Raw genomic sequence first — 12,261 nt, forward strand, 5'->3', positions numbered from 1 at the left:
TACAATTTAAATAAATTCACTTTATTACAGTTTCGCATATTCGCGACAATGTAAAACAAATAATAAAAATTGACAATAAATAAAATAAAGTCGTTTTATTGTTTGAATGACTGGCTGGGCAGCTAATGAACTTCCGGTCTTTAGCTGAGCTGAAGCTCAGATTGGTCAAATGCTGAAGATGATGCACCATGAATCACTGGGCCAGAAAGTTCATAGGTTGAACGATCAGTCAGAGTCGATCCAAACATGCGCCTTCACTTAAGACCTCTCTTTTCTCTTTCTCTCTATTTCTCTCTCTGTCTTTCTCTCTCTCTAAGTTGGCGCTGCCGACGTCATAGACTCTAAGTCGGTCTCTGTGCTGGTCGGCAGTTGAAACCAAGTTTGGCCCGCACGCTCAGTTGGCTACGAGCTGCAGCCACGATTGGGCTGGCCGCGAGATACGGAAACTGAAACTGAAACCGAAACCGAAACAGAAACCGAAATTGAATTGAAACTGAAGTCGAAATTGAAATTGAAACCGAAATTTAAAATACAAAACGAAATTGAATTCTTTGACTGCCTTTCTACGCTCGGACGTGTAAAGTTTTCTTAATTAGTCGCTTTTGCAACCGCAACATTAAATAAAGTCACAATCAAAATAAAAATAAAAACAAAAACAAAAACAAATACAAATACGAATATCGAAAGAGAAAACAAAAAAACACGAGAGCTCCTTCAATCATTTTTGAATGGCGATCTAACTCGCTGGAGTGCAGTGCGAAAATAGAAAATTTGAAAATTGATTAAGTTCAGATTGGCTAAAGTTTCATAATAATTTGTGTTTTGATGAGCGCAAGCATTGAATTCATTTTTATTTATAAATAAGCAAAGGTGAGTAATTAATTAATGATATTTTTGTGTGTAGGTCTGTTTATATTTAGATTCCATTTCATGCTTGCCGCCAGAACAATCCAAAAACTGAATAAAAACTCGTCTAAGATTAAAAACAAAAATAAAAAAAAAAAACAGATTTATTGATTGAGCACTTTTCGACTTATGTGCTGCGGAAAGTTTGAAGCACTTGCTATAAAAGTTTAATGATAATAAGATAAAAAGCTACACAAATTAAATAAAATGAAGTCAACGAAACAAAAACAAAACGCCAACAAGATAAGAGTAACAAAAACAAAATCAACAACAACAAAGCCCAAAATTAAAAATAAATAAATAAAAAAAACTATCAACAGCCTTGAAAAGTCGTGCTTAATTTCTCATACTCAATACTCAAGTATAAAATATATGCTTAAAAAATTATAATGAAGCGATCTTTGGTATTGGTATCTGGTGTTTGGTATGTGGTATTTATATCGCTCCATTGTCTTTCCCAACTACACGGGTAGCACCTCTGTCTGTGGTTGGGTAAATGATGCCAAATTAGTGCCAAATGAAGCTAAATCACTTTTATTGGGATCTAAATTGATGGGTGAAAGCGAAACTAATTGAGTTAACTTTTCAAATCACGACGCTGCGAGCTGTAGGAGTGGGCGTGGGCGTGGGCGTGGGCGTGGATTGCAGCCATAGAAACTTACGTTAGCAGAAACCGTGGCAAATGCCACTAAACTACTGTTGCATAGACTTGGCAATGTATTAGAGATTGACTACTGTATGTCATCGAAAGATCTACAGACTAATGTCTTTGACTTAAATATAGGTGGATCACAAAAAGCTATTCCCTCTACAAGGGCATGCAAACATCAGCAATTAATCGTGTTTTTTTTTTGTTTTTAGTTTTATGTGATCTTTTGAGATTTGAAAAAATTGCTTGGCTTTGAGTGTGGCGAATCAATCAAGCTAGATATGTCAGTTGAGCAATTAGGCTGAACATTTTACATACAAAATTTAGTTAAAGCCATAAAACCTCACTTTCAATAGCTTTCAGAGTCCACATAAAGTTAAAAAATTAACTTAAATATATTTATAAAATATTGCTATATTTTGAGTTAACTGATTTGAAAAACATCATAAAAGAATTCATTTTAAAACTATTTCAAAAAGTCTTCTTTTACCTGTTCAATTCAAGTTCAAGGTGTAACTGCCAAAATCAATCAGAATGTTATTAAATAACTTTTCAATTTGCAGTAAGTTTTAAAAGCTAATAGAACAAACTTCAAAAGATAAGGCCAGTTGCCAGTAATTATTGTTCAGCTTACCACCAATACAGAGGCATCGTAACCCATCACTGAATCAGCCAATCTGTCCGCCTCTATTCTTTGCTCTGATCATCCATTTGGCTGCTTTTCAATGCTTCAATCTTGAAAGTCATAAAAGAGCTTCGAATTGAAATTCAAATTAAACAAAGTCTTTTATCATGCACAGAAGAACTTTATCTTTTGTTCAATGGCTTCCTCGATTTGCTTTATATTAACAAATTCAAATTTTAAAACAATGTTTTTTAATCATATCTCGGATATTAAGTGGCCTGACAGAGGGGGCAAGAGATGCCCAGATTCATGTTGAAAGACACGAATGAATATATATTAGTTATATTCGTTCCACATATGTATAAATGCATAAACAGATATAACCTTAACTGGGTCATTTAGAAACATAATATAGAAATAGTAATTACCGAAAGCAATTCCAAACACATTGCGGCCAAGCTGAACGACTTTGACAATTGAGCCATTTGAAAAGTGCGAATTGTCAGCGAGAAAACGTTTTTCGGCCATTTCCATATGACTTAATGCCGTGAAAATGGCCAAATGCTCAATAAGCCATAAACCATTTTGAACAGCAGCCAGAAAACAACAACAGCGACAACTGTTTTTATGATTTATGAGCTGATGAATTGACCATGGTGCACAGCGTCTGCGCAACATGAGGAAATACCAAAAACGTGGGCGTTACTATGTACCACAAAGACCCGAGAGTTGAGACTACAGAGTGGAGAATGAAGAATTGAGAGTCAAGAGTCGAGCCACCTCCATTAGCAGTTGCCGATTATGGCGACAATGTCGCTAAATGGCAAAAAGCCCAAATGCCGCTGCTGTCAACTCATTTGCGCATTGAGTTTTATGGGCTTTGTTGTGTGGTGACTGTGGCTGGCTTTAGGCTTTTGTGTGTTTGCCAAAGTTGATTGATTTATGAAATCGAAAGTGACAGTCGATCCCGGAAATCCTAGCCAAGCCGCGTGGCAGGTGCCATGACTGTTTAAGAACCAGTTCTATTGAGCACATTCCACTGAAACGCAATGACATGACTTTATTCTAATTAATGTTCTTGTTTGATTCTAATTGTAGTGCAGTGTGTGTGTGTGAGTGTATTCTTGTATAAAGCTGTGTATGCCACCAGGCACTGAGAGATACGCTGATCACGAAATCCGGTTACTGGCATTCGACTGTATTGTGTGTGCTCTCGATTTGAACAGCTTTTCAGCTTTTATGAATTTATACACATTTTGATTATCATTTTATTTGCGGTAGCTGTTGAATTAGTAACGGTTGTTTCTCTACCAAAATTTGTGAGTTACATTCTTGTTTTATTGTTGTTTAATAACGTGTTTTTATCAGATTTTTATTGAATATTTTTTAATTATAATTTTGCCTAGCACGCAACTGCATGTTGGGAAGTGCCCAAACCAGAAAAAATCATTTTGTTCTAGATATTATAGAATGTTTTAAAAATAGATCAAATTTCCCAGAAGCTACTTTTGAGCACCCACCAATTATAATTAACATCATCAGCTTTAATATGTTTTATATTATACATTTTATTTCTCTATTCACCCAATTTAAGCTAGAGACAAACAATACATAGTTAGTCTGAGCCTGTTGGCATCCTCTATTAGTTTCAAATTAGAATAACCTATGTATTCCAAATTCAATTCTATTCAATATGTAATATTTTATTTACTGTTGAGCCGCTCTTCAGATTTACCACAAGTTTTATATCAGCACCAATTGAGGCATGGCAGATCGGCAAAAATGTAATTTCTTCTAGTTAAAATCGACAGTTGCAGGTGTCTTACGACTTAAGGCTTACCAAAATATTTACTTTTTTACTTAACTATTTTTGACTGCTAAAGAGTAATAAGTATTCAGCCTTATAATTTTTATTTCTTTCCGAGCTTTTTAATTCTAAAAAAAAACAAGGAGCAAGAGGGTGCTATCGAGCATCAGCGACTGCATGAATGAAATTGATTAATTTGCACGTTTAGGAGATATTAAGATTTAGAAATATTTTCAATTGGCTACGAGAGGTGTATATATAAAAATATTTTTTGGTCAGTCATTAATAGCTGGGCGCCTTCAGTGGGCGTATCCAAAAATTATATAAGTCGATATTATATATATATTTAAAGCTCATATTCAATACAGTCGACACACCCTACATATATACATGCATGAGGACAGTCAGACTATAATTGGATAACGTCTATAAATATATTTTTAATATCTGCTTTTTTGTAAAAAGTCAGGCCAAAGTTTAATTATTGTCAAAGGAAAAAACACTTCAAAACTGGGGATCAATCGATCGAGAATCTTCAAAGCGAAACTTAGGAGAATTACCAATCAAATAATTAAGTGTTTTCGACTAAACTAATGACTCTTAACTTTTGTTTAAGATTTGATATTGGCTTGAATTGCTTAACTTTTATTTAATATTTGATATTAGCTTGAATTGCCGCCAATCCACAGAAAGATTTTGCTTTGTTGTATAGTAAATTGTGGTTATGAGCACTTCAAAGTTTTAATAGGACTCCATTTTACACAGTATTTAGCTGAAGTGTGAATTCGAGTTCAGATTCCATTAAACAGCAGCCGCAATTACAAATTATCTTATAATTTATGCTTCTAGATACATTTATAAATATTGACATTAGCCGTGACGAGAGCGGCATTTATGGCTCTTATTGCAACGCCCCAAGCAATCAACACCAACATCAACATCGACAAACATCAATAACAATTGCAATTGTTAAGGTGGGCGTGGCTGTTGGCACTGTCTAATGTGCTGGCACTTGTTCAAATGGAGCTTATAGCGGAGGGGCGGCATGTGGCCCATTGCAACGTCTCGAAATCACTTTCACTTTTAGCAATTTTTTTCGCAATTTGCGTCGCGTTTATTGTTTTGTTGGTTTGTTTGTGTCAACCTCGGCTTGAACTCGACTTCCCGCCCTCCGCTTATATTCGATTTAACACAATTAGCACTTGAGGAAATGGTTAAAAGCCTAACTGCTATTTGGACACGTAAAATGTGTGGAAAGCACTCGATCGATGTTTGCAGAAGAAACGTCACAGAGTTTTTGCAGATTTCGCTATGAACTATGAAATATAGTGAAATACTTAATGAAACAAACTTTAATTTGAAGTGTATATATATATATATATTAATACTTTAAGTATGGAATAGACTGTTATGTGTGTTAAGTGAGTCTTAAAAGTAAAAACTTCGTTCCTTTTTTAAGCACTTTCCATAGTAAACAGTATCAGTATCTGAATATTATATAATTTTCTAACTTCAATATCTATTTTCAATTTGTTTGATTTTGCTTAAATGTCTATATTTTAGCGGCAATAGCTAAGAGCAAAAGTGGTCATTCCAAAATATATTCTCGAGCAGAAGAGCTGAGGCAACTTATGCCTCGCACTGCTACGTATTGCATATTCGGACGAAAAGTGGAAAAACTTCGTAGGATTAAAAAATGAAATATCCGTCATTCGTACTTATAGGCATCTCGTGCGTAATGCTCGCATTCCTGTTTTTTCATCGGTCCATATGATCACAAGATATTTTACCGCTTTTGAAGCTAGAGACTAGAAACTTCAAGCCTATATTCATTGGTGCCCTCGAAGCCACATACGCATGACAAGATGGGTAAAATTCGTTCTTCAAGCAGACTCTCTTTTAAGCAGACTCTCTCATGACATATACAATAATATTATTTTACCGTTTTTGTATCGTAGATGAACATATTACAGTCAGTATTATTATTATGGCATATGGGTCCGAAGTATATTAATCATTTCTAAAATATATAATAGTATAATAATAATCAGACATACATTTAATTTAATATAAGCTCGCAATACGCCTTCCTGTTATAGGCATTATTAAGTCTTTACCTTCAATGCCTATAAAAATTAATACAGATATAGATCGGGCTCTCAGCAATATTTGTGTTTTGCGGAGAATTATATCAAAGTTTTGCTCAATTATATTTAGTTATATGGAATGATATCATATAGAGCTACAGCTTCTATTAATAGAAGACACAACTATTTGACATTCAAATCAAATAGATTTCCATATTTACGACACATCTCCCAGAGGTGCCCATTAGTCCAATTGCGTATACTGTGTAAATGGACAATCGGCTGAAATAAATTGTTTACTTGGCATAATCGAATCGTATATAATTAAGTGATTTATTGCAATTTCTCCAGCGATTATTCCGGGCACTCACTTTCAGCTCATCGGGCACAACTGACATCACGCATCACGTCGCTGCCAAAACATATTCAATTCAATTGAAATCAACTCTTTGTGTATCTTAGGCAACGGAATCGCAAATGCAAATGCAAATCCCCGTAGTCCAACGACGAATGAATTGACAATGACAAAGAGTATTAAACGTTTCAGTCTCCGTCTCAGTCTCCGCACTTCTAGTAGTTATGGGGGTATTCTCCTAACCCATGTGGTGAGTATTCACAATCGACTCGTTCACAATCGGCGGTACGCAATCTGAGCCACACAACCCTTTCAGATATTAGCTTGTATCTCAGCAGCATTCAGCACGCCGCCATCATGCGGCTTATATGGTGCGCCGCCTTGCCAATTTCTTCCAGCGCCGCCGGGACAGACACCCAAGTAAGTTCAAGCATCTCTCACCCTATCTGTATCCGTAACTATAATTAAACTGATTCTGTCTATGCTCTACGCTTCAGCTGCGCCAGGCCCGGCAAAACCTACTGCGAGCACGTCGACAACTATCCCACGTAAGTTGAGCGAGCTAAATGCCAACATAAATAATACACTTAATGTCCGAGCGAGGTTCAAAGTCGCTCAGCAACTGTTGCTAACAAACACAATCACATGCAAATGCATTTCAAACAAATGTTTGGCCAACACGCACTGCTCGCTGGCTCCAAATCAGATTCAGCCCGAGCTCGAACAGAAACCAGAAACAAGTTTTTGCATATACCACACGCGTGTCTATTGTGATTACCTCTATACACACCCATACGCCCCTATGGCCATATACCCATATACACGTATACCTAGAGACCTGTTAGCTGACAGTTGTCAGTTGCTAGTTGCTAGTTCCGCGACGACAACGCACACGTACTCGAAGATGCTCTGGCTGCTGGCTGCTCTCCGTTGGCTCTGTTTTTAGTCGGCGGCTCGACTCGACCAGCTGGCGGAGCTCCTTGACCCAATAAACTTGAATTGACAGTTCAAGACACTTCGTCTGTGACGACGCGCCGCGTGCTTCTCGAATATTTATGAATGCCTCTTTGAATAATTAACCATTTATAATAGTGTTTGGGGTATCATAGCTATGCGATATGACTGATTGGCAAAGGAATCAAAGTTTGTTCCACCAATTCCTTATCACTTAACAATACCATACTTGACAATGAGTAAAGCCTATGTATAGCCTGTGAGCTAATAGAGGTGGGAGCTCATAAGATACAAGTTGTTTCATATAATAAAATATAATATTAGTTTATTAGCAAGTTTATTTTAATACTTCTTTAATGGAGAAAGGCTAATTAATGTGCCTCTTTTATCTTTATTAATAAGCTTGAGCCAGCCGAAATATTTTTTAAAAAGTTATATAGAAATCTAGCTATATTTAGCCACGTTTATAAAGCCATTAAGAGTATTTGAATTTCGTTTTGTTTAGGTTCAATACTTTTCTTACGTGCTCGTTTATATTGATTGTTAGTTGGTTGTATTTTCTACCTGCTTTTCCATTTGTTTGGCTATTTTTAGATAATTTCTTCGATTTGAATAAAATTCCACTACACGCAATGATAATGAATTTAATAATGATTTTAGCAATGTTAATGACAATGACAATGATAAGGCAGGCGCCAAGTAAGGCCACGATTTGGCGCCAACTCAGAAATTAAGTCATCATTTTATGAGGCCCATGGAATTCGGATGTTGCATAATTCTTAAAAATAAAAGCAAAGCAAAATAAAGACCGAAAATCATTTCGAATGGGGAAAAGCCAAAGCGTGTTTTCACCTTTGTGACACATATTGTGGCACGTGATATGCATGCGATGCAGTTGACATGAAGAAGCGAGAAAATATAAGTGGATATGACTAGCCGTACTACTCACTGCGTTACTTAGCCTAACCCATTGTCTGGCTGCAATATTAATTATTATTTAGGGGCGTGGCACACATTTAGGCAGTTGTCTGTCTAAAAGTTGCTCTGTCTGTTCGTCAGCTTGTTGCATAAGCCAACCAAGGCGATGTCGACAAGTGGCATGGTATTCCACTTTCGCAGTACATACCCATGGCAAGGGATTGAAGCGGGCATCCCAGCGAAATCTACTCGAAACAATCTCTTACATCACCTAGGCAACAACTTCAGCTGCGCTCTCATTGTGTGTTGAATTTGCAGATATCTCATCAAGAGTCTCGTACGTAAGTGGGGCTACGAGGCGGCCTCTTTGTTGGTCGACGAGACCTGGGAGGAATTCTCGGCCGTGGCATGGTCGGACACGCCCGTATTCTACGATCCAAAGTCTATATTTCCGCAACGTGACTTTGCCAACGGGCAAGACTTCAATGGCTACAGCTATCAGACGCCCTTTGGCAGCGTGCCACAGCGCGGCGTAGGCAACTCTCTCTTCGCGCCCAACCCCACAACAAAGACGCCCACGTGAGTAGCTGATGTAGCTCTACAGACAATTCTAACTTTCTTTCCCACTACAGCTACCTATTGTACACCTCGTCAGGCCCTGGTGGGGGCTATCGTGCAGGCGGTCAGCAACACGGCGGACATTCCGGATCCGGATCCGGATCCGGATCGAGGCATTTGTACTATAACAACTATGGCAAAACGCCCTACAATGCGACACTCTGGTTAAAGCGTCTTGTGCGCGATCTGAGTCTAAAGCAGAACGCCATTCAAGCACAGCAATCGGAGATGCAGCAGCTCAAGGATGAGGCTGTGAAAATGGCAAAGGACGCTAGGGAGGAGCAGGAGGTAAAGAAGCAGCAGAAGCAGGACCAGGAGGGGGACCAGGAGGAGGAGCAGGAGCAACAGCAGGAGCAGCAGAAGCGCAGCATGCGTGATGTATCGCTCAATATGGATCTCTTAGATATTGTGGGCGTCAGTGACAACAACAACAATAATAAGAAAAACTCACGAGCCAAACGGCAAAGTCCGTCGCGCTCATCGCTTTGCGAAACAACATCGCAGTTCATAACACCTCAAGCTGCTCTCAATTCCCGCGGCAATTGGATGTTTGTTGTCAACGAGGAGAACACCGCACGTCAGATGGTCAAAGCGGAGCTCTGTGCGTAAGTATTCAATCATATAAAATTGTTATTAATACAATTAATAGCTATCCATATCCGATGTCTTTACGCGTTTCACATGCGTTCCTTTGTCGCATTTCTTTATTCGTTTGTGGTTCGTGTCTTAGCTGGATCTGAAAGAAATGTTTGTGTAACAAGCAGTTGAACAATTTCAAACTGCTTACAACTGACTGTACACTGCTTGCTTATGCAGTTCTAGTTGCGAAATGTTGATTCAAACTGCATTTTTATGTATTTTATTTTTGAATATTTTAATAATTTTAAACCCTAACTTATATGTATATCTTATTGTACAACATTCATATATTGCAAATTGAACATATAGCGAATTGAATTAAATTTTGTATTCAAATGGATACAGCCTGCAAGAGCAAGAATACGCTCTAAAGTAGCCAATGCTTGTGACTTAACGACTTGAACTGCAATTCAGCCTTAGGCTTACAAATTATACCTTGAATACCTCTGAAACCCCTAGAAATCTAACTCCAACTCCAACTAAAGTAGTTTCAAGTTAATGCATTATTAGCTTCCTCTGCTTTCCAATGCATTCAAGTTTTCAATAAAATATTCTATGATGCAATGCTACATTCTGAAGCTAATCTCCTACTGACAGCTGTTTGTTTTAAAGTAAAGATCGGGTATGGTAGATATATATATGAGAAAAAACTAGTTAAGTTAGTTTTGGCATAGCTCAAACAGTATTATTAGTTTTACCAATGTGTGATTAAATTCCTTATGTTCTAGAATATCCTAGAAGTTTGTACGGGTAATTAAGGTCTACTTTCACAATAACGTTCATATCTTATTAACTTGTACTAGTGTTTTTAATGAATTAATTTTGAAACAAACACAGTCAACACTTTCAATCAGTGCTTAGGGCCCTCTCGCTCTGGCCTAGTCGCACACAGCAGGATAGCGTTCCATATCAATAAGTGTTCCCCTTTTCGTCAAATATGTATGTTTGCTGGGCTGCTCGTTAGGGGAAGCCTATGTGATGGCCTGGGCACGTGGGCAGTGGAAGTGCAGCAGCAAGTCCAAGTATGGGTATGTGCACGGTTACGTTTGGGTTTTGTGTCATAATTGCGGCTAAACGAATTATAACACCCCGAAAAGTGCCAAGATTAACCAACCAGCGGCCGGTGCTGCTCGTTATTCGTGTCCCCCTCGACCAAGGGCAACTGCCTCTGTGTTATGCGTGCGCTACTCGAAAACCTTTGGAAAAAAGCGCAAACAGAGGTAAAAATAGGGTGACGGGAGACTTTGGATGAGTAACAATTCGAGTAGCTGCAGCCAGTGCAGTAAGAGAAAGGGAGAGGAGATGGAGAAGCGAATAAGGGAGAGGAACTTCTGCTTCTGCTGCTGCTGAGGTCGGTCAATATAGGTCCAAATTGTTTGTCATTTGTCGCCTGCCTGCCTGGATACACACATACATACCCTATGCCCATATACCCTGCAGCCTGACCCTTTCCCACATGTTAGCTGCACTTAGCGCGCAATTTGTTTAACCAAATATGTAGCTGGGCATGAATCGTTGGACGTTGCAGCAACAGGAGCAACAGCTGGCAGGGACACAGTCTCTAAATACCGTTGGTTTAGCTTTAGCACAACTCTTTATCAATTACGCACGATTCCCGTTTTAACAAGTTCGTTAAACTTTCAACTTTGCAGCCGGCGCTACTCAGCCTCTGCCTCTGCCTCTGCCTCTGCCTCTCCTTGCTCCTCCTACTCTCCTTGTTCTTCGACTTCTTGGGCATATTTATGAGTGCAGTTCGCAACTAAATTTCGTAAAGATGTTTGTTTTTTGTCTGTTTGGCGTTGTTTCCGTTGTTATATAATTCTTTTTTCTCTTTCTCTCTCTCTGTCTCTTTCAGCTCAAACACATGCTCGAACCTGTGCGATCTGCCCAATGGCTACAACTCCAGGTGCGAGCAGAAGTTTGTACAAAAACGTTTAATTGCGCTCCAGGGCAACGGCCAAAATCTGTACACGGACACGTTCTGGTTTCCCAGTTGCTGTGTCTGCACTATAGCCGCAAATTAGGGAGCAGCGGAGCACTAGCGAGGTGCCTGGCCATGGCAGCGACAGAGCGAGTCCTATTCACACATCCGAGTAGCCATTCAGAATATCGAGTATTGAAATCCGATATGAACACGATTTTTGCAGCGAATAATTGATAATTAAATTTTAAACAAGCACACACACACGCACCCACGCACACTGTCATACACACACACACACACGCACACATTTAGCATAGTTTTACATCTAATTTAAAAACAAAATTAGTAAAAATCAAAGCAAAGGCAAACTAATGCAAATCATTTTCAATAAACAAACAAATTAATTAGAAACATTTTCAAAATGGAAAACTTTAATGACTCGCAGATGATCTATATATACGACATATGGTTTGTATATAAAAGCTTAAGAAAACTAACCCTAGAATCACAAAAGCTGTAAATGAAACAAAACAAATACGAATAAAACAAGCTCTCAAAATTGCCAAACTCTTTGCACTTATTTCAATTCCTAAGTAATCGAAATCTATATCTAAGTCGGGAGTATAAGAAAAACGAGAAGCCAATTGGAATTTAAAATCCGTGTAGCTATTGGGCTCTGTCGACGTTCAACTTTCTTTATTTTCATAATTTCAATTGATAATATTTTGATTTATGTTTCTATATGCAGTCAAATCAGTAATCATTCTATGATCTGTTTT

The 12,261-nt window shown here is 38.2% G+C and overlaps 1 protein-coding gene across 2 annotated transcripts; it reads left to right on the forward strand.

Annotated features, from left to right (window-relative positions):
* Positions 1 to 443: 443 nt before the first annotated feature.
* Positions 444 to 11,775, forward strand: LOC111597522 (protein spaetzle 5). Of its 2 annotated transcripts, none has more exons than XM_023312296.2 (7): positions 444 to 870; positions 6,537 to 6,679; positions 6,746 to 6,849; positions 6,927 to 6,977; positions 8,620 to 8,880; positions 8,934 to 9,524; positions 11,414 to 11,582. In XM_023312296.2, exons 2-7 carry the CDS (start codon positions 6,596 to 6,598, stop codon positions 11,580 to 11,582), a joined length of 1,260 nt encoding a protein of 419 aa, XP_023168064.2. In that variant the 5' UTR covers positions 444 to 870; positions 6,537 to 6,595. The 2 variants fall into 2 exon arrangements, with proteins under 2 accessions (XP_023168064.2, XP_023168065.2); XM_023312297.2 differs by having other exon boundaries at positions 465 to 870; positions 6,426 to 6,679; positions 11,414 to 11,775.
* The last annotated feature ends 486 nt before the right edge of the window (positions 11,776 to 12,261 follow it).

This window comes from Drosophila hydei, unplaced genomic scaffold (assembly GCF_003285905.1).
Source record: "Drosophila hydei strain 15085-1641.00,03,60 unplaced genomic scaffold, DhydRS2 tig00000001-arrow-pilon, whole genome shotgun sequence".
NCBI lineage: Eukaryota > Metazoa > Arthropoda > Insecta > Diptera > Drosophilidae > Drosophila > Drosophila hydei.

Excerpts from the sequence above, each read along its gene's own strand:
- LOC111597522 (XM_023312296.2), top strand. The coding sequence starts at position 6,596 with ATGACAAAGAGTATTAAACGTTTCAGTCTCCGTCTCAGTCTCCGCACT. Across the intron at positions 6,850-6,926 it reads CCGCCGGGACAGACACCCAA|CTGCGCCAGGCCCGGCAAAA; the intron begins GTAAGTTCAAGC and ends TCTACGCTTCAG. Across the intron at positions 6,978-8,619 it reads CACGTCGACAACTATCCCAC|ATATCTCATCAAGAGTCTCG; the intron begins GTAAGTTGAGCG and ends TTGAATTTGCAG.